General features: G+C 39.4%; 2 protein-coding genes and 1 long non-coding RNA gene across 5 annotated transcripts; 2 read left to right on the forward strand and 1 right to left on the reverse strand.

Moving 5' to 3' along the window:
- The first annotated feature begins 3,061 nt into the window (after positions 1-3,061).
- Positions 3,062-15,469, forward strand: LOC128470705 (phospholipase A2 inhibitor 25 kDa subunit-like). 2 transcript variants are annotated; one of them, XM_053452613.1, is made up of 5 exons: positions 3,062-3,259; positions 5,462-5,578; positions 6,335-6,487; positions 7,591-7,731; positions 13,966-15,469. In XM_053452613.1, the coding sequence occupies exons 1-5, from the start codon at positions 3,208-3,210 to the stop codon at positions 14,157-14,159; spliced, it is 657 nt and encodes a 218-aa protein (XP_053308588.1). In that variant the 5' UTR covers positions 3,062-3,207; the 3' UTR covers positions 14,160-15,469. The 2 variants fall into 2 exon arrangements, with proteins under 2 accessions (XP_053308588.1, XP_053308587.1); XM_053452612.1 differs by lacking the exon at positions 13,966-15,469 and adding an exon at positions 7,909-9,440 and having other exon boundaries at positions 3,081-3,259.
- On the forward strand, positions 11,400-22,016 carry LOC128470707 (phospholipase A2 inhibitor gamma subunit B-like). 2 transcript variants are annotated; one of them, XM_053452615.1, is made up of 5 exons: positions 11,400-11,546; positions 18,912-19,028; positions 20,675-20,827; positions 21,158-21,298; positions 21,783-22,016. In XM_053452615.1, the coding sequence occupies exons 1-5, from the start codon at positions 11,495-11,497 to the stop codon at positions 21,971-21,973; spliced, it is 654 nt and encodes a 217-aa protein (XP_053308590.1). In that variant the 5' UTR covers positions 11,400-11,494; the 3' UTR covers positions 21,974-22,016. The 2 variants fall into 2 exon arrangements, with proteins under 2 accessions (XP_053308590.1, XP_053308591.1); XM_053452616.1 differs by lacking the exon at positions 11,400-11,546 and adding an exon at positions 17,008-17,117.
- On the reverse strand, positions 16,518-22,438 carry LOC128470709 (uncharacterized). The gene is made up of 2 exons (XR_008346047.1): positions 22,256-22,438; positions 16,518-16,697 (listed from the first exon to the last, which is right to left on the reverse strand). It is a non-coding gene; the product is annotated as an uncharacterized LOC128470709 (long non-coding RNA).
- Between the last annotated feature and the right edge of the window lie 18 nt (positions 22,439-22,456).

Here is a 22,456-nt window from a genome sequence, read left to right on the forward strand (position 1 = left end):
CATCAAGGCTTCCAGATGATGTTTTCTTTATAATTCGTACTTCCTCAACAAAAATTTAACCGGTTCATGAAATATGATCTGGAAATACTCTACGGTTTGCTCACTGAATTCTATTTTAGATTTTGAAAAAGGATGCATTTATAGTAAAGGATTCAATTATATCAACGGAATCTTATCGCAATGTGCTTCATGGTTCCATCGGTTTTCCAAACTTTATTCTTTGCGAAAAGCAGAAATATGAATGTGTTTATCATGCGTGTGCTGCTCGTTGCGTCTTGTATTGCTATCACTAATCTATCTGTTCTTGGATTCCATCCAAAAGGGCTGGTTCCTTTCTTAGAGGACATCAGTATCTTTTTGCTACCTTTCTCTTCTCGGTTTCCGAATGATGGGTCGCTAACAAATACTTTCACCACTTCCATAAGTTCCTCAATTCACCAAAAAAACTATTGGGAAACTTGTGCCAATAAGGCTTTGGAGATGAGGTTTTTTTTGTCAGTGGTTAACTATCGAGTTGTGTCACCATTGAAAACATTAAGGACTTGGCCCCAATAGTGTTTGCTAGGTTCCCCAAGGAGTTGGGTGTCTTGAACCCCAAAGCAGGAACTTAGGGCACCGTTAAAGATCTGCCTACTTTTGATCTCTTCTCTTCCATGTCCCACCCATGGTATTTATATGCTCACCACAGAAAACTTTTTTTAGAAATTTTTTTTATTTTCAAAAACACGGCATAATCTGCAATGTTTTTGCCCCACTTTATCCGGAATGATGTTTGACACAGACTCTAAATATCCTCCAAAGTCTTTCTGTTATACACGTGTCCCAAGCTGCACTTCCTTTCAGGATCAGTACTTCTCGGCTGAAGAAACCAAACACGGAACCAGGGCTGCAGTGGACTTTTAACTCCTTCTTCAGTTGTGTTTACCTGTTTTGGTTGTGCCCAGGATTATAATCCCACCCGTGTGTCACCCGGATCCATTAGATCTTTATTAACCTTGCCCTGTACCTGACAGGGTCTTAGCCATAATTCACTGGAACTGTTTGAAGCAACGTTTGGCGAGTGTATCCAGTCGGGGTACAGGACCTCCCGTCACATTTGGTGGCAGAAGTGGGATTATACCCCTGGGCACAACCAAAACAGGTTGTTGGTTTTTCAATCTCCCATTTGGCACCAAATTTGAGTAATTAAACCCTGGCTTTTACCCCACAGCACCCAATCGTTGGGCTAGTGAGTATTATCTTTGTTTTGGTGTCTTCTTGGTGTTTATTCAGACCTCGGCTTGTTTTTTTGACCCTTCTTGACCACTGTCTGCAAAATTTCAAGACTCATAAATTATTTTGTGGAATCTTACATTGGAGGGGTTTTATTGTATAATGTAACGATATTGTACTAATGACTGACCGAAAATAAGAATTCAGGGGGGTGTTTGAAATGAGATAGGGGTGCAGACTAGCGTTTAACAGGGGTGTACCGGAATGTTTTGTAAATGGTGATGAACATATATCAAAGTAAAGGAAATACAATATGGTTAGTCTACCTGATGCTATCTGTCCTCCTAAACCAGGTCATGATTGTACATGCTACACTTTAGAACGTTTGAAAAGTTTCCGTTTTACTGGTGATGGTTCTGAACTTCAGGGAATCGAAAATTAAAAGTTTCGATTTCTTGTAAGTAACCTCAGAGATTTTAATATAACAACTAGACACATTTTTTGTATAACTGAAGTGTGCTGAAACCACAGAGAAAGTTTCACAACTGAAGTCCTCAGGCTATAGATGAGAGTAAACATCTGCTCAAAAGATTTAGCTCTTTTGTGGCCAGCCTTCTTTGATGCATAATTGTAAATGCTGCACTTCCTCACAGAGCTTCTGAACTTTGGAGAAATGAAACGTATTTGTCTCATATAATTCAACGGCCCAAATGAAACTAAGACACCTTTTTGTATAACTAAGTCATGAACTTGAACTGAATTGAAATGCATGCACCCCAGAGGTGTATATACTGTGGGCATTGAGAACCCGTGGCTTAGAACCCCCCAGCCACCCCCTCATTGGCCACCATCCTCAATAAGGAAAAATGTGACAAATGATGTCATATCCTGGTGCTCCATGATCTGAGCTCAGCCTCCATAGCATAAATGGGCCAGTTGTAATATCCCCATTGAGCAGTAGCACACCGGAGGGCCTGATTGTCCCCCCAGACCTGCTGCCCCAAGCCAGAAATAATGCACCGCTTAATAATATATAGATCATCTCCACCAGGCCTGGACTGGGACAAAAAATAGGCACGGACATTTAAGACTGAGCAGCCCATTTTTTTTTTGTTAAACCAAATTCTGACACATGTAATATACCATTTCATGTTGACTGGCAGAACGCGGGGGTGAGCAGGACGACCAGTCCGGTCCTGCTCACTCACGCGGGCCGCACCACGAAGTTCGGCGGGCCACATTTGGCCCGCGAGCCGCACGTTGGACGCCCCTGCTCTAGGCGGAGCAATGTGACGTCAGGTAAGTATGCAGCCCCATGACCAGCCTCCCCGGACTGCAATATGCGAATAGCAAGATGGACGTCTTTCATTTTGAAACTTTCAAAACTTGTTGTCGATTTTTTTTTCTCAATTACAGCTCGACTGGCCGGCCCAACACTTTTTTTTTTTACGCAGGTTCCCTTTAATCACCGAAAGTGATTGTAAAAAAAAATAAATTTCAAATTTCGTTTTTTCATTTTTGATTTTGCATAACTCATCCTTAATAGCCAACCGATAGACCCAAATTAAAAAAAAATATAGATATATATTGTTTTTTTAAGATTTAAAATGTCACAAACGCTAAAAATACATTTTAGGTTCACGCATTATGTTCTCAGTGATGAAATATCACGGTGTCCCGGGGGAGTACAAGCTACACGTCTCCAAATCAAATAACAGAGTTAGAATTTTTAGATAAATACACCTCTGAGCGAGCCACACCTAGAATACACACTTATTCTTCAACAGAGCTGATGCACATTCGGAGTTAAGAAATCCCACAGCTACTCCCTCTAACCCTTTCTTACTTTGAACCCCCACTTAGGCCACCTCCTCTCCCACCTCCCCACCCACACTAACATATATATTTATCATAATCCCCTTCAGTTTTCATCATCGTGAGTCAACGTGAACTCGAAAACCACCAAGTGCTTTTACCGACTCTCCTAACTTCAAAATGCGATCTGTATTTGGATTTTTCTGCACCCTGTCCGCTCTCATATCCACATGTAAGTAAATCGACGCGACGCAAACACTGAATTACAATTATCACGAGATAATATTAAACCTTCTCCATTTGTTCAAAAAGTAATATATAGGGGGAAAGTGACAACATTAATTTAATTATTTTGTAAGGTCTTAAAATATGTTGTTGCTAAATAATAATAATAATATTAATAATATATTGTAATATATAATAATATAATAATATTTGTAGTAAAATAAAAACTGGAGAAAAAGTTCCCTGTTGTTCTGACAATGTTCGAACAAAATATTTTCTTTACTGAGGGGAGCGGTAGTTATGTGGAACAGTCTCCCAGCAGAAGAGGTTAATACCGTAAGAGAATATATACATGCATGGGATAGGCATATGGTCCGTCCAGGGTAAAGGAAAGCCAACATTAGAAACACTTATCACAGCACTAACAATAGCAATAAAGTCTCTCTGCCAAACACTTAAAGGGGCAGTATCAGTAAATATTCTTATTTTACTTATAACGTATTCTTAAACTATTCAAACATTGCCTAAAATTTAATAGATTGACGCTAAAAATATTTATTCTGAAAATATTATATTTTATAGGATTTATAAATGTTTTCTTACCTTTCTATCTTGGGCTATACCCCTTTAATATATATATATATATATATATATATATATATAATTTATTTTTGAGAATTAAAAAAGGAATAACAAAAAAAAATTATATTTAAAATAATATTCAGTCCGGTAATTGTTTTTTGTTTTTTTTTTCTGTTTTTGTATCTCTTTAGTTTTTCTATTACAGGCTAAGGGAGGATTGCTATTTAATTATTTATGGTGGGTTGATCTTAAAGCCCTGAGCGCTCTCGCTCATGTCCTACGGCTTGGTTTCCATTTGGGTTTTTCTTTGCTAAAAACGCCTATAAAAACGCCAATAGCGCCACCTGGCGTTTTTTTGTGAAAAACGGCTGCAGCCAGATGTTAGCTGTAATTCAATAGGAAATCGCAAAATGCAATTTCCACTTGGCGTTTTTCTGTCTGGCGTTTTTTCAGTCCTCTTTGGCGTTTTTCTGCTTTTTTGGGCTCTGTGGCAGTTTTTCAAAACTGCAGCATGTTGACACTCTGGCGTTTTTTGCAAGAAATCTTGGCTTTTTTTCTCCAATAGAAGTCTATGGGAGAGAAAAAACGCCATGAAAAAGCCATGTGGGTTTATTGCCTTGGCGTTTTTTATGGCGTTTTTTCCACAGTTACAATGCAGAGGATGGACCCAGTATCTGTGTGTCCTACGAGAAATAGGCTGAAAACAAACAGTTTCACACAAAACAAAGTCCTGGACTGGTTCATATTGAATTTTACACCATTGGGAACAAACATGCCATTACAAACAAACATACGCGACCGGATCCTGCGTGCCAAAAGCAACAGCAAACAATTTGCACCATCATTTGGGGCCAATCTTCCCAGAGGAGCAGACATTCGGAATAAAGCATGCCTTACAAACCACAGAAAAGAGACAAAAGGGTCTACCAAGTAAATGACATCAGGAGAGGGCAGATACTTGCCATTTATCCTAATCCCTTTTAGCTGGGTGAAACTTCTAACTTGTAAAGGCTGGAAAAACTGCCTAAGGTCAAAAAAAGCAATTTCCACAGAAAGGCTAAAACGCCAGAAAAAACTGCAGAAAGAACACCAAAACGCAGGTAAATGCAGTGGCAGTTTTCTTGGCAGTTTTCCTGGCGTTTTTCATCAAGAAAAAAACGCCGGACAAAAACCCAAGTGGAAACCTAGCCTACTACTAGAAAAATAGATTAGAAACAGAATAGAAAGATTTAAATACATAAAGGGGTTTAACAAAGGACAGGAGGGACGTTTATTTCAAAGGAGGAGAAAAGAGACCAGAATCTAACACTAGAGGGTCAGAGGCTGAGAAGGACTTTTTACTTTACTGAGAGGGTGGTAGATAAGTGAGCTGAACACATCCCCTGCTCACTAAAGTGCATGCGCACTATACTCACCCAACCATGGCTCAGGTTTTGTGGGTGTTCCAGACTCTCATGTACTTAAATACGCGTTCCTCATGGGTGGGGCAATATGAGACACTAGACCGCCCCATAAGATTTCTACCTGGGCTTAAAGCTGCAGCGTTTTGTATTTTATTTGGGACACTTGATACTTATAATATCTGGTATAGTAACATTGTTGCTTAGCTTGTTTCTATCTTTTTTAGGTCATTCATTGTCGTGCATAAGATGTATCAGCATGACTACTGATTCTTGCAACGGTCCCAGCATCACCTGTCCTGCTGACCAAGTCTGTGGAGCATCCTACACGCTAACTACTGCAAGTATGTTCAAGACCAATAACTTGGCTTGTATGTCTGAGTACACACGGCATGAGTGTCAGTGTGTGTGTGTCAGACGTAATAAAATGAGCTGGTGGAACAGAAGTCCAGGCAAAGGCTATAGATTTGAGAATATGTGCCAGGACACCCGATTCAGTCCCATGGTTCCCACTGGCCTGCTATGCTCATCAATGTTTGCACATGCGCAATGGGGGGATCATAACTGCACCTTCCAACTACACTTCAAAATATATGTATATATTTCATCTTTTTTTAGAGTTTGCATTGGATGACAAAAGATGTGTCTTCTCTATCCAAAAAAATAGATTTTTTTTCTCCTTTCCCATAACATAACAGGGCGAATACTTTGCCCTATTTGCTTCCTCTACCTTAAATGACCTGGAAATGTGTATTTTTGTGATATCATCACAAAGTAAACAGAGGGTCTAAAATAATATTTTATTTAAAGGGACAGCCTGCTTCCCCAAAAGTGCTTCGTTGCTATGATTGCATATTTAGCTATTTTGTGAGCATTTTAATATGCATTCAGGATTAATATAGATATATATATATATATATAAAACACTGCGGTATAACGCCGGTTGCTCTAGCTTCAAGCTATGCAAGTTTGGGCCAGAAAGCCGAACACTCTGGTTCTTAAAGGGTTAAACCCTTCGTGGTGTGGATTCCATTACTGAATTTAAGGATCCTGGAGAATGGGAAGTCGCTAACAATAATCATTTCCTCTGTAATGAACAGGTGGGGTTACGGCGTCCCAGACATATTCTAGAGACTGCGTTCCCAAGCAGTACTGCACCTTCAATGGAAGCATGGGATTTGCCCAAAACATCCGCGCAAGAATCGGCTTCAGCTGCTGCTCTACCGACAATTGCTTACCTTCACTACCCGCACGTAAGCATCAAGATTCAAACTAATCTCTCTGCATTTTATTAATATTGTTTTGATTTTTCCCCTATTTTTTCTTTTTAAATAATAAAAAAATAGTTACATTTGTATTTTTACGTCATCTTATTTTTTTTTAGCTTAGTTGCTCCTTTTGTTAAAAATTGCGTTCCATTTTTATGCCATCTTAAGTTTTAGCTTACTTTTTTCCTTTACAAAAAAAAATACCGTATTTATCGGCGTATAACACGCACTTTTTTTTAAGTAAAATATGAAGCTGAAACCCTACCTACCGATGAATCCTAGAGCTGCACAATCTTCCCCTGCACAGCTCTTTCGCGCGCCCTCTCTGATGCTGGGAGCCGGGTGATGACGTCACTCCGGCCCCGGCATCAGCACAAAAAGTAAAATGCTGGAAGATAAAGAGGACCCATACCAGATCTCCTAAAAGGTAGGGAGTCTGGATGGGCCTCTTAAATATTGGCAATATATAAAATTAATGTTTGTCTCTCTGAATGAGTGTGTGTATGTCTGAGTGTGTGTGTGTGTCTGAGTGTGTGTTTGTCAGCTTTGCAGACTCACTGAGCTCCTCCTTTTTGCATCCCTGAGAACCCCCTCCACCTGCCCCCGCACATTGAGGGGCTCGGGCATGGAAGCAATTGAGTTTGAAACTCAAATAAATCCCACTTGGACCACCAGGGATTTTTAACCCCTACTGGTTAACCAGGGATCTTAACTACCTGTCTGCTGGAATAAAAAAATAAAATGTACTATACTGTAAACAGATTGTGGTATAAATGTCATAAAAAATGTTATAATGTAATAAATATTATTCCAACATCAAGTTCAGACCTTCCAAGTCATTTATTTAAAAAAAAATTTTTTTTACTCAAATGAGGGTGAGTGTTATACACCACTGCGTGTTACATGCCGATAAATACGGTACATTGGTCATTTTATATTATTTTCTTTTTTTAAAAAAAATATTTTTCCCTTTTTTTTAAAAAAATGTAGTTACGTTTGTGTCTTTTTACGCTCATTCAGCTCCTTTGAATGTTTCCGCTCATAAGAAAATGACTATTAATATATGTGTGTAATATCCTTATTTAAAGTGGCGGCTGAAAATAATCAGCCCAACGGATTGGTCTGTCGCAGTTGCATTTCTGCAGACTCTGAATGGTGCTACACGGATGATACCATACAGTGCACCGGAGACGAAAACATGTGTCTTCTTCAAACTACAAAAAATAGAGGTAAAAACCATTACTTTCCCCCCAAATATAGAACTTCCCCGCAGATCGGCCCCATCTGGCCCCCGTCTAGTCTGTCTGTTTCTCCTGCTGTAAAGACTCAATCCTTAATCAGTGGTTGGTCTCGTCTTTGATTGGTGTCTCTGTGATAATTTCATATTAAATATTTATTTTCGACAGGATCCGTATCAAGTTCTACGGCATTCCGTGGATGCGCCACTAAAAGCATCTGCAATCTCGGGAGCCAGGCTGTGACAGCTGATCAGATCAGCGTTGACACAAACTATCAGTGCACCAGCGGAAGCGTTGCTGTCTTCGGCGGGGTCTTCCTTCCCCTTCTTCTTGGTATTGTGCTGACTAAACTCCTGTGTTAAAAATTAAAAAAAAATGATGGCCCCGCTGCTTCCGCGATTCAATCAATTTACCAATCGCTTATATGTTTTTTTATAGTTTTTAATGTTTTTTTTTTCTTTTGCGAGAGGGAGAAGGTGGAAGATCGGCCTTTGAATTATAAATGGAGCAGGAGGCGCTTTTTAGTGTGTCGGTATTGGAATGGCGAGGCTTGTTGAGTAATCGGGGAGTTGTCGGCAGTCTGGCCTTTCGTTACGCCGGGCAATTGTCCAGAATGTAACAATGTAACATCCAGCCGGCCTTTGTATTTATGTCATTTTGCACCCGCTGGCCTTAAAGTGCCAGGACCGCTTAGTCATCCCCTGGTTGTAGATGAGGTAACGTTATGTATCTTGTTTACTTAACTGTACCTCACAAAGGGCCATTGTCAGCTCAAGATACTCTAAAGAAGATGGCCCAGCATATTTATGCATTATTCAGGGACATTTTGGCCCTTCGTGCTGGAGAAGCCTACTGGGGTTGACCCTCTTAATGATCATTTACTCTTCTATTATAATAACAGAGGCCATCGAGCACACCTTTAAAAATGGCCGACAAGCTGGTGCCTTCCAGTTATCTTTATTGCTCCCTGTGTGCATCTACCTGCTGGATACACGAGGTCGCAAGCTACAAAAGTCTAGGCAAGTGATGCCAGAGCGTAGTATGATGTCACAAATATCCAACGGCGGACATACGCGGTTTCTCGGACCTTGGTTGCCAGGGTCGGTTCTCATCCCTAGTCAGTTCCAAAGGCAGAGAATAAAAGTGGCTCTCCGACTACGGAATTAGAAGATCCATAATCCCACATTTTAGGACAAAATGCATCTTCTTGTTGGTATCGCTGGCCAACAAAGTAAAAACGAGATGGAAAAGCACAGTGTTCCAGGAGTGACAATAATGTAAATCAAGTTAAATTCCAAAAAAAATCCATATATTTGTTGTCTCGTTTCTTCTCTAAACTGGTTCCAGTGGTTCTGATATTAAAAAGACAAGACCGCTGAAGTCTGTTTTGGCTCCTTAGGGGGTCGTCGTTACTCTGACTATTTATATCATGGTTGCTGTACTAGGGGCGGGGGGGATTGGCAGATCATCAAATATGCCAGGAATTTTTGTAGCTTTTGTCATCATCATCATCATCATCATAAGAACTCTCCCACAGAACATGATTTTCAATGTTATTGTTCCGCATAATTATTTTTCTTACTATAAATTACAGATTTTTATGTTAAAAAATGTGCACGTCTTGGTTGAAATACTTGATTTGAAAGACTTGATGCATCACTGTATTGCTTCTTACTATTAAATGTTTGTTTAAAACAAAATCTGGATCGTTCAATGTTTGATTTTCCTTTTTTTTTTTTATTCACTTGCTACATTTTCACATTTATTTTTTTTATATCATTGTTAAAGTGACCTTTGACTTCTCACATACTTTGTTAGAGAACACAGCAAGCATTAACATTTTTATCTATATAATGCCACTCCAGGAATTATCGAATCTGGACTTGTTTCATTGTCGACTCTTTTTTACGTTACAGAGAGTGTGGCATATAAGTTGAACAGCCTCGCAGCAGAAGTGGTAGAGGTTAACACGGTGAGGGGATTTAAACATGCATGATTAAGGCATATGGCTCCTTTTCGGGCATATAGCTGTAGCCAGGAGATGTTGCTGAACACATATTGGGGTGTTGTTTGGCAGTGACGTATACCAAGAGCTGCACCTCCATACCTGAAGTACAATTTGTGTGATAAAAAAAATGGTCAGGATTGGGTTTGGAGCAAAAGAGCAGAGGATGTCAGGAACAGTCCGATAGGTCAGGGGCCGGCGGCGATCAGAGAAAACGGTAGTTCAAGAAACAGACAAGCGGGGTAGTCCAAAAGGAGAGCCAAAGATCAAATAACGTAGAATCCAAAAGAGGGTCTGTAGCAAGACGAGCAGAGAAGAACCGGAATCTGGAGTCCAAGGACATACAGAACCCAAAGTTCTGGAACACTGGAGTAAAGTGGTCACAGTCTGAGGGGTTTTTATAGCGCTGCAGGTATCTACTCTGCCCCTGTGCCGAACAAGCTCCTCACTGGATTGGTTGCCAAAGAGGAGTGATCCCATAGCACCCGGTACACTATGTATGTGAGTGAACATTATTGGTGGAGATTTGATGGTGGAGGCGAGCTTCACCTCCCCTCCACAGGCCTGCAACATTATGTTGATGTCTGAGCAACACCCGGAAGTCCTTCCTGGGGTTTGCTGGAACTTTAGGCCGCGGTTTTGGCCTACTCCATGGAGCTGTTGGAAGGCCTGCGCTGAAGGAGGACAGCTGGGGAGAGCAGGTAAGGGTGAGAGGAGCATGACAAAAATAAAATATTATAATAAATTATTTTTTGTTATGGTTGATACCTGTTTATCTGACGAGTAAAAACAATATTCTCAAGGTCGGTCAGAGGTGAAGAATGATTGAAGTTAAAGTTTAGTAAGCGGCAATATAATCCAGGTTATAAAAATTATAAACATGCTAAGTGTTCTCAACTTTTCTGCGTTACACTTCCTCATGGGTCGACCAATCAGATGATGACCAATGAGAACTTACCACGAAGAGCGGTTCACGTTTACCATGAATCTGGAGTTCATTTGTAAATGTCTCACCCTTTATATCTCAGATATTCCTCGATTATCTCCCAATCTGATCGAGTTTGGATATAAGCCTGTGTGTTTTTACAATAAAGAGTGTTTTTTGTTTTTCACCTCAACACGAGTTCTGTCTGAAGCTTGGGGTGGGCTTCATCAGCTGGATTTCGATCAGCTACAGCGCCAGCACGGTTCCATTCTGAGTCAAGTCCCGCTTCATCTCTCTGCACCACTTATTTTTTTATGCAGGTTCCCTTTGATCACCGAAAGTGAAAAAAAAAATCATATGTGATTTTGCATAACTCGTCCTTAATAGTCAGTTTAAAAAATATATATATTTTTCTTTTTTTAAGATTTAAAATCCGGCAAATCCTAAAAATATATTTTAGGTTCACGCGTTATGTTCTCAGTGATGAAATATCACGGTATCCCGCGGGCGTTCAAGCTACGCGTCTCCAAATCAAATATCAGATTTAGAATTTTTAGACAATTGGACCTTCGAGCGAGCCACACCTACAATACACAGTTATTCTTCAACAGAGCTGATGCACATTCAGAGTTCAGAGATCACACAGTTATTCCCTCTAACCCTTTCCTACTTTGAACCCCCACTTAGGCCACCTCCTCTCCCACCTCCCCACCCACACTAACATATATATATATATATACCGGTAATAATCCACTTCAATTCTCCAGGAGTCATCGTGAACTCGAAAACCACCAAGTGCTTTTACCGACTCTCCTAACTTCAAAATGCGATCTGTATTTGGATTTTTCTGCACCCTGTCCGCTCTCCTATCCACATGTAAGTAAATCAACGCGACGCAAAAAATATGTTGGTGCTAAAAAATAATAATGACAATAATAAAAGAATAATTTATTGTAAAATATAATTATATAATAATATTTGTAGTAAAAAAAAATCACCAACCTAGAAACTTTTTTTTTACAAAATAAAATAAAAACTGGAGAAAAAATTCCCTGTTGTTCTGACAATGTTCGAACAAAATATTTTCTTTACTGAGGGGAGCGGTAGTTATGTGGAACAGTCTCCCAGCAGAAGTGGTAGAGGTTAATACCTTAAGAGAATATATACATGCATGATATAGGCATGTGGCCTAGGGGTAAAGGAAAGCCAACATTAGAAACACTTATCACAGCACTAACAATAGCAATAAAGTCTCTCTGCCAAACACTTAAAGGGGCAGTATCAGTAAATATTCTTATTTTACTTATAACGTATTCTTAAACTATTCAAACATTGCCTAAAATGTAATAGATTGATGTTCCTTTAAAATATTTATTCTGAAAATATTATATTTTATATGATTTATAAAATTTATATGATTCAGAGGCTGAGATGGAATGATATTTTACTTTACTGAGAGGGTGGTAGATAAGTGAGCTGAACACATTTGGATGCTCTCAACGCACCCTCATGAACTTAAATACGGGTTCTTCATGGGTGGGGCAATATGAGACACTAGACCGCCCCTTTAAAGGAGAGAGATTGGGGACCCCACTCCTCCCAAAAGATTTATTTTATTTGGGGCACTGGATGCTATATATCTGGTATAAACTTAAGTGCATGCATCCTTAATAAACTTTAGTCAAGGGGTGAAATAATATTGAAATATTGTATCCGATATACCTGTCTCTGTGTATAGACCGAGGGGCGGCACAGATTACCCTATAGCTTCGAATATATATGTTTGTTATGTTGAGAAAAACCCAGATGTTTATCTTTTTTTTTAGGCTATTCTCTGTCGTGTATAGGATGTATCAGCTCGACTACAGATTATTGCACCGGTCCCAGCATCACCTGTCCTGCCGACCATTTCTGTGGAGTGTCCTACACGCTAACTACTGAAAGTATGTTCGAGACCAATAACGTAGCTTGTATGTCTGAGTACACACGGCATGAGTGTCAGGGTGTGTGTTTGTGTCAGACGTGGGGACCCCACAATAAAAATGAGCCAGTGGGACCGCTAATCTCTATTGAGAGCCTAGAACAGAAGTCCAAGCAAAGGCTATAGATTTGAGAATATGTGTCAAGCCTTGAATGACTTGGAAATGTGTATTTTTGTGATATGATTAGAAAGTAAACATAGTGTATAAAATAATATTTTATTTAAAGGGACAGCCAGCTTCCCCACAAGTGATTTGTTGCTATGATTGCATATTTAAGTATTTTGTGAGCATTTTAATATGCATTCAGGATTAATATATATATATATATTTTAAAAAAGCCCCGCTGCGGTATAAAGCCTGTTGTTGTAGCTTCAAGCTACTAGAAAGCTCTGGTTCTTAAAAGGTTAAAATCCTTTGTGATGTGGAGTCTGTTACTGAACTTAAGGGTCCTGGAGAATGGGAAGTCGCTAACAATAATCATTTCCTCTGTAACGAACAGGTGGGGTTACGTCCCGGGCATTTTATAGAGACTGCATTCACAAGCAGTACTGCCCCTTTAATGGAAGCATGGCATTTGCCCCAAACACCCACGTAAGAATCGGCTATAGCTGCTGCTCTACCGACAATTGCTTACCTTCACTACCCGCACGTAAGCATCAAGATTTAATATTAATCTCTCTGTATGTTCTTAATATGTTTTATATTTTTTCTCCTATTTTTTTTAATAATAAATAGTTACATTTGTATTTTTATGTCATCTTATTTTATTTTTTAGCTTAGTTGCTCCTTTTGTTAAGAAATGTGTTCCATTTTTATCTTTATGCCATGTTAAGTTTTAGCTTTGGTCATTTTATATTATTTTCATTTTTTTTTTACTTATTTTCCCTTTTTTTATTTTACTATCATTCAGCTCCTTTGAATGTTTCCGCTCATAAAAGGTGCAAAAGCCACAAAAAATGACTATTAATATATGCGTGTAATATCCTTATTTAAAGTGCCTCCTGAAAATAATCGGACCAACGGATTGGTCTGTCGCAGTTGCAGTTCTCCAAACTCTCTATGGTGCTACACGGATGATACCATACAGTGCACCGGAGACGAAAACATGTGTCTTCTTCAAACTACAAAAATTACAGGTAAAAAACATTACTTTTCCTCCAAACATAGAACTTCCTCACAGATCGGCCCCCATCGGCCCCCGTCTAGTCTGTCTGTTTCTCCTGCTGTAAAGACTCAATCCTTAATCATATGTTGGTCTCGTCTTAGATTGGTGTCTCTGTGATAATTTCATATTAAATATTTGTTTTCGACAGGATCCGTATCAAGTTCTATAGCAATACGTGGATGCGCCACTAAAAGCATCTGCGATCTCGGGAGACAGGTTGTGACAATTGATCGGGTCAACTACATCACAAACCATCAGTGCACCAGTGGAAGCGTTCCTGTCTTCGGCGGGATCTTCCTTCCCATTCTTCTTGGTATTGTGCTGACTAAACTCCTGTGTTAAAAATTAAAAAATGATGGCCCCGCTGCTTCTGCGATTCAATCAATTTACCAATCGCTTATATGTTTTTTATATTTTTTTTTCTTTTGAGAGAGGGAGAAGGTTGAAGATCGGCCTTTGAATTATAAATGGAGCAGGAGGCGCTTTTTAGTGTGTCGGTATTGGAATGGTGAGGCTTGTTTAGTAATCAGTGAGTTGTCGGCAGTCTGGCCTTTCGTTACGCCGGGCAATTGTCCAGAATGTAACAATGTAACATCCAGCCGGCCTTTGTATTTATGTCATTCTGCAGCCGCTGGCCTTAAAGCGCCAGGACCGCTAAGTCATCCCCTGGTTGTAGATGAGGTAACGTTATGTATCTTGTTTACTTAACTGTACGTCACAAAGGGCCATTGTCAGCTCAAGATACTCTAAAGAAGATGGCCCAGCATATCTATGCATTATCCAGGGACATTTTGGCCCTTCGTGCTGGAGAAGCCTACTGGGGTCATTTGCTCTTCTATTGTAATAACATAGAGGCCTAGAGTGGCCATCGAGCACACCTTTAAAAATGGCCGACAAGCTGGTGCCTTCCACTTATCTCTATTGCTCCCTGTGCGCATCTACCTGCTGGATACACGAGGTCGCAAGCTACAAAAGTCTAGGCAAGTGATGTCAGAGCGTAGCATGATGTCGCAAATATCCAACGGCAGACATACGGGGTTTCTCGGACCTTGGTTGCCAGGGTCGGTTCTCATCCCTAGTCAGTTCCAAAGGCAGAGAATAAAAGTAGCTCTCCGACTACGGAATTAGCAGATCCATACCCATAATCCTAAATTTTAGGACAAAATTCATCTTCTTGTTGGTATCGCTGGCCAACAAAGTAAAAACGAGATGGAAAGGCAGTGTTCCAGGGGTGACAATAATGTAAAAATCAAGTTAAATTCCAAAAAAAATCCATATATTTGTTGTCTCGTTTCTTCTCTAAACTGGTTCAAGTGGTTCTGATATTAAAAAGAAAAGACCGCTGAAGTCTGTTTTGGCTCCTTAGGGGGGGTCGTTGTTACTCTGACTATTTATATCATGGTTGCTGTACTAGGGGCGGGGGGGATTGGCAGATAATCAAATATGCCAGGAATTTTTGTAGCTTTTGTCATCATCATAAGAACTCTCCCACAGAACATGATTTTCAATGTTATTGTTCCGCATAATTATTTTTCTTACTATAAATTACAGATCTTTATGTATTAAATGTGCACGTCTTGGTTGAAATACTTGATTTAAAAGACGATGCATCACTGTATTGCTTCTTATTATTAAATGTTTGTTTAAAACAAGATCTGGATCGTTCAATGTTTGATTTTCCTTTTTTTTTATTCACTTGCTACATTTCAACATTTTTTTTATTTCATTGTTAAAGTGACCTTTGATGTGTGTGGGATATCCGTGACTTCTCACATATTTTGTTAGAGAACACAGCAAACATTAACATTTTAATGGTTATCTATATAATGCCATATATAACTGAATCTTCTGCAATCATTAATGAATCCATGGACCAACCCAGTCAACATGTTTTCTTTGTTTATAATTTGTTATGGACTTGTTTCTTTGTCAACTCTTTTTTACATTACAGAGAGTGTGGTACATAAGTTGAACAGCCTCCCAGCAGAAGTGGTAGAAGTTAACCCAGTGAGGGGATTTAAACACAAATGGATTAGGCATATGGCTCCTCTGGGGCATACAGCTGTACTCAGGAGATGTTGCTGAATACATATTGGGGTGTTGTGTACCTGAAGTCCAATTTGTGTGATGGAAAAAACAGTTACCACCACAAAGTTTGACAAAGGGTTTTAGTAGAATAAGTGCATGGAAAGAGTTAAAATACCAGCATTTGAAATACCTTGGGGTGTCTAGTTTTCAAAATTATATGGTTTGATGGGGTAAATTCCAAAAGATGTCCCAAATAGCACATGGGGGCATAATGACCAGATTTTGAAATGGTTTTGAAATAGCAAAATGTTACTTGTACTTATTGCCCAATAACTTGCAGGAAAAAAAGCCAGAAAACATAAAAACATTGGGTAAACTCAGGATGAATAGAAGAATATACTAAGCAGGTTTCTTTGTTAGCTTTTGTAGATGAGTAAAAAGAAATTTCAAATAAATGCGAGAAAAAGTGCTTTTTGTTTCAATTTTATAGAAAATTTGATGATATGATCAAAAACATAGTATCCGAAGAAAGCCCTTCATGTCCTGAAAAAAAAACCAACGTATAATTTGTGTGGGTTCACTAAATGAGTGAGGAGAACATTACATCTAAACACGAGTGCCGCAAAAGGGTTAAAACAGCCTTGGTCAGGAAGGGTGCAATTTTAAAACAAAAAAAACAGCCTGGTCCTTAAGGGGTTAATCTCCAAAAGCGATGGTAAAAAAAATTTAAAAAATTCACAACTGCATCAAAATCATTTTTGATTTTGCATAAATCAGCCTTAATAATCAACCGAAAAAAATCAGTTAAAAAAAAAATGTTTTCTTAAATCTCAGAAATACTAAAAATACATTCTAGGTTCACGGGTTATGTTCTCATGGACTCTAGTGAAAGAGACGCAGTGATGAAATATCACGGTGTCCCGTGGGAGTTAAAGCTACAGATCTCCAAATCAAATAGAATTTTCTAACGGATTTAGAATTTTTTGACAAATGCACCTTCGAGTGAGCCACACCTAGAATACGCACTTATTCTTCAACAGAGCTGATGCACATTCGGAGTTAAGAAATCACACAGCTACTCCCTCTAACCCTTTCCTACTTTGAAAACCCCCACTTAGGCCACCTCCTCTCCCAGCTCCCCACCCACACTAACATTGCTTGGCTATATAATAATCCACTTCAATTCTCCAGGAGTCATCGTGAACTCTCCTAACTTCAAAATGCGATCTGTATTTGGATTTTTCTGCACCCTGTCAGCCCTCATATCCACATGTAAGTAAATCAACGCAAAGCAAACACCGAATTACAATTATCACGAGATAATATTGAACCTTCTCCATATTAAGAGGTTGTTTTTCTTCTTCATTTCTGCATTATGGTTTTTCAGCAATAAATATATATTTTTTAATTATTTGTTTTCAGAAGTAACGGTTTTCCTTACACGATTAATGGGTTAAATATTTCATCATTTAGAGCAGTTTTTAGGCTGTGGCCTTAGCTATTTACTTTAGTTGCTTTTATATTTTGGCTTCGTATTTGTTTTGGGGTTTTTTTTTGCCCCAAAATGAATATAAAAAATCAGTTTCAATGGGAAGGCAGCGTTAGAAAGCTTATCACAGCAATAAAGTACCAAACTCTAGAACTTTATGTCAGTTTAACTCTTTAAGGGACAGTATCAGTAAATATTGTGAATTCTTACACTCTTAATACATAGCCTAAAACATACTAAAATTGAATAGATGTTAATTTAATAAAACTAATATTCTGAAAATACTATATTTTATTCGATTTCAAAAAAATGCCTTACCCTTGGTCTATACCCCTTTAAATACATATATTTTTTATTTTTGGAGGATTAAAGATTAACAAAAAATCTGGATTCTTGGCATTCTTCACCTAAAATAGACTTTAGTCTTGTAAATTTGGACACATATTTAGCCGGATTAACTGCAGGAGTCTTTAATTGCGATTATTAAATTTTGTATTTTTTATTTATTTTTTTTCTGTTTTTGTATCTCATTAGTTTTTCCATTACAGGCTAAGGGGCGGTTGCTATTTAATTATTTATGGTGGGTTGATCTCTACCATTAACTCTTTTTTTCCCCCTAGCAGTTATATGAAATCTTTAAGCACTCAGCTCTACAGTATACTCGCCCTCGGCCAACCATGGCTCAGGTTTTGTGAGCGGTCCGGGGGTCTAACATTTGGATGCACGTTCAATTCTGGGGGCTAAATTAGACACTAAATCGAGCCTTTAAAGGAGAAAGATTGGGGGAAATGTTATCACTCACTCCTCCCAAACAAATTCTGCCAACATCCCCTCCGCTGTTATAATTGTTTTTTTTTTCAAATCTGTGTTTAGTTAACGTGCCAGAGTTTTGGCTCAGAACACGAAGTTAAATTCCTTGGAAAATGTCCTGAGCTTATTATGAGTAAGGAGAAGAAGCTGCAGTGTTTTGTATTTTATTTGAGGCACTTGATACTTACAATATCTGGTATAGTAACATTGTTACTCGGCTCGTGTTTGACAGCTTCTTAAGAGTTTGTTAAATTTGTAACAATTCCTCATAAAAATGTCAAATGTTTAACCACGAAAACAGGAACTTGACTGCCAACAGGAAGTGTATCGGGTGGTGGTGGGGCGGGGGTTGTTCTTACAAAAGACCCTGAATACTCTGGGGTCGGCTCTGTCCACAAAAACAGCACAGGGGGCAGCAAGACAGTGCCTGGAAATAGGGACTGTCCTGCAAAAGCCAGGACAGCTTGGAGATATGTAGTGATATGAGTAAGCTGAAACAATAAGTGCATGCCTCCTTTTAAAGGGATATAACCCTTATTAATAACGGACTGCCTTAATAAACTTTAGTCAAGGAGTGAAATAATACTGAATTATCGTATCCGATATACCTATCTCTGTGTATAGACCGAGGGGCATCACAGATTACCCTATAGCTATATATATATATATATATATATATATATATATATATATATATATGTATGTGTTTGTAAAATTAAAAAAAGCCCATTATGTTGAGAAAAACCCAGATGTTTATCTTTTTTTAGGCTATTCTCTGTCGTGTACAAAGTGTTTCAGCTTGACTACAGATTTTTGCACCGGTCCCAGCATCACCTGTCCTGCCGACCAAGTCTGTGCATCGTCCTACACGATAACTATTGCAAGTACGTTCCAGATCAATAACCTGGCTTGTGTAACCCTGTTTTTTTGGGGGGGGGGGTTTACGTTGCTCCGCTGTCAGGCTGGTAGTTACATATTTCAGTGGCGCTGGTGACGGGGAAACCTGCGCCTCCGCAATTGCTGGGAGATCAGGACATCTTCTTTCTTTACACAGTGCCTCCACTCAGTGATTTGTACTATGTTGAGTAGGGGAACCCACCCACTGAGAAATGGCCCCTTCCGCACAAGAAAATAATACACACAACTAAAATGCAAACTATATATATAATTAGAATATATTTGAAATAAACAGTCCTGAGAATATATATAACAGATAACTGATTAACATGCAACACCAGCTCCCCCACCCCAAATGTAGGTGTTCTTGTCACCCAGATGTCCCTGTGTTGGGGCCCTTGATGCAGGTTGCGCTACCCGGGGAGACAAGGATCTATATATGTTGAGATATATATTAGTGAAGTACCTCACCTTGGTGTCTTCAGGCAGCTCTGGGATGCTGCCCCTTTAACCTCCTGGCTGAGAGTTATGACTGTCTCCCCACACAGATGTCTGTCTGCAGCCCTGCTTTCACCTCACTGGTACAGGATGCAGGACTCGGACGCTCTGGGTACTTGCAGTCTCTCACACTCACTCAAGAAGCATAGAGCACCATGCTGTATTCTCTGCACACTTGTACTTCAGCAGCAGGCTTACCTCAGGCCTGCTTACAGGGAGGGCAGTCTGTCTCTCTTCCTTCTTCACTCCCCTGCTTAGCTCTGCTCTTCCAGAAGCTTCTTCCTAGATCCTCTCCCCTGATAGGCTGAGAAACACTTCCCTAGCTCAGGAAGACTGGCATATGTCCCAAAGAGATACTGATTGGCTCAGAGGAGACAAGTGACCTGGTGCTGAAAGGAAAGGTCAGTATCCATGACAACCCAGCTGTAATGTTATTAGACAGAGTGACTGCACTGGGCTACACTTGTATGTCTGAGTACACACTGTGTGTGTCAGACGTGGGTCCCACCAGCTCACTTTTATATCAGGGATTATATTTTGTCCATGTTACCTTCCTTTGCGTTGCATATGTGTTATGTTGGAAGGAGGGGGGCAGGAGGCAAAGAAGGCACAGACTAGCTGTTAAATTTGGGGGGCCTGGGGTGTTCATTGATAAGATTGCATATTTGTTAGCAGGAATAAAATATATATGACAGGGGGGATATGATAGAAACATTTAAATACTTAAAGGGAATCAACAAGGTAAAGGAAGAGAGTTTATTTAAAAGGAGAAATAAATCCACAACAAGAGGACATAGCCATAAGCTAGAGGGGCAAAGGTTTAATGGTAACATCAGAAAATATTACTTTACGGAAAGGGTAGTGGGCGCATGGAATAGCCTAATATATATATATATATATATATATATATATATATATATATATATATATATATATTATTGGGGGGGGGGTTTTAAAAGCCCCGTTGCTCTAGCTTCAAGCTATGCAAGTTTTGGCTTCTAAAAACAGCCAGACAGTAGAAAACTGTGGTTCTTAAATGGTTAAAAACTTTCGCAGTGTGGATTCCATTACTGAACTTAAGCGCCCTGGAGAATGGAAAGTCGATAACAATAATCATTTCATCTGTAATGAACAGGAGGAGTTAGGGTGTCCCAGGTATATTCTAGAGACTGCGTTGCCAAGCAATACTGCACCATGAAAGGAAGCATGGGATTTGCCCAAAACAGCCGTTCAAGCATGAGCATTACCTGCTGCTCTACCGACAATTGCGAACCTCCACAACCCACACGTAAGCATCAAGATTCAAACTAATCTCTCTGCATGCTAATAATAACTTTTTATATAATTTTTTTTATTTTTGTTAAATGGTTACATTGATAAATTTGTCATCTTATTTTTTTTTTTTAATTACATTTGTATTTTTGGCATCTTTTTTTTTAGAGTGCTTTTCCTTTTACAAAAAATGACATTGATAATTTTATCTTTTTATTTTTTTAAACTTTAAAAAACAAAAATAGTACGTTTGTAACTCTATATACCATTTTTGAGCTGATTTAAAAGTGCAAAGAAACACTACTTGATTAAAATTAATATATGTGTGTAATGTCCTTATTTAAAGTACCGGCTGAAAACAATTGGGCCAACGGATTGGTCTGTCGCAGTTGCATTTCTCCAGACTCTCTATGGTGCTACACGGATGATACCATACGGTGCACCGGAGACGAAAACATGTGTCTTCTTCAAACTACAAAAATTATAGGTAAAAAAAAAAAAAAAAAAAAGCATTTCCTCCAAACTTAGAACCCACCGGCAGATCGGCCATTATCTGGCCCATGCAAATGTTATGGCTTTGCGTTAAATGCCCTCCTTATTTAGGAATGGGGGTGGCATTGTCTGCATGCATGGGCTTGGATTCAACCGAACACCTTAAATTGTATGAGGGGGCGGGGCATTCAGTGGGGAGTGTCCATGCCTAACCGCCACTCCCGCTACCCGGAGATTTTATGCTTTGATCCGGTGAACCAGAAAACCGGCACTACACCCGGAAAGTCCGGGCGTAGCCAAGAAAGTTCCCAAGCATGCTGATTGGCTGTAATTTTTTTTTTTACTTTGAATTCTTTGTACGTAAACACCCAGCCTTCATGAAAATTAATGAAAACTACTGGACCATTTCTGAAGGTTGAGACGTTGATCGTTGTGGTCTCTCTGTGATAAATTTCATATTAAATATTTGTTTTCGACAGGATCCGTATCAAGTTCTATAGCATTGCGTGGATGCGCCACTAAAAACATCTGCGATTTCGGGAGACAGGCTGTGACAACTGATCAGGTCAGCATCAACATAAACTTTCAGTGCACCAGCGGAAGCGTTGGCGTCTTCGGCGGGATCTTCCTTCCCCTTCTTGGTATTGTGCTGACTAAACTCCTGTGTTAAAAATGATTGCCCCGCTGCTTCAATAAATTTGTAAGTCTCTTAATATATTTTTCTTTTGAGAGAGGGAGAAGGTTGAAGATCGGCCTTTGAATTATAAATGGAGCAGGAGGTGCTTTTTAGTGTCTCGGTATTGGAATGTTGAGGCTTGTTGAGTTGTCGACAGTCTGTAACATCCAGCCGGCCTTTGTATTTATGTCACTTGGCAGCTGCAGGCCTTAAAGTGCCAGGACCGCTTAGTCATCCCCTGGTTGTAGATGAGGTAACGTAATATATCTTGTTTACTCAACTGTACGTCACAAAGGGCCATTGTCAGCTCAAGATACTCTAAAGAAGATGGCCCAGCATATCTATGCATTATCCAGGGACATTTTGGCCCTTCGTGCTGGAGAAACTTTCTGGGGTTGACCCTCTTGATCATTTACGCTCTTATCAATAGAATTGTAATAACATAGAGGCCTAGAGTGGCCATTGGGCATACCTTTA

The sequence above is a fragment of the Spea bombifrons genome, chromosome 12, assembly GCF_027358695.1.
Source record: "Spea bombifrons isolate aSpeBom1 chromosome 12, aSpeBom1.2.pri, whole genome shotgun sequence".
Classification (NCBI taxonomy): Eukaryota; Metazoa; Chordata; class Amphibia; order Anura; family Pelobatidae; genus Spea; species Spea bombifrons.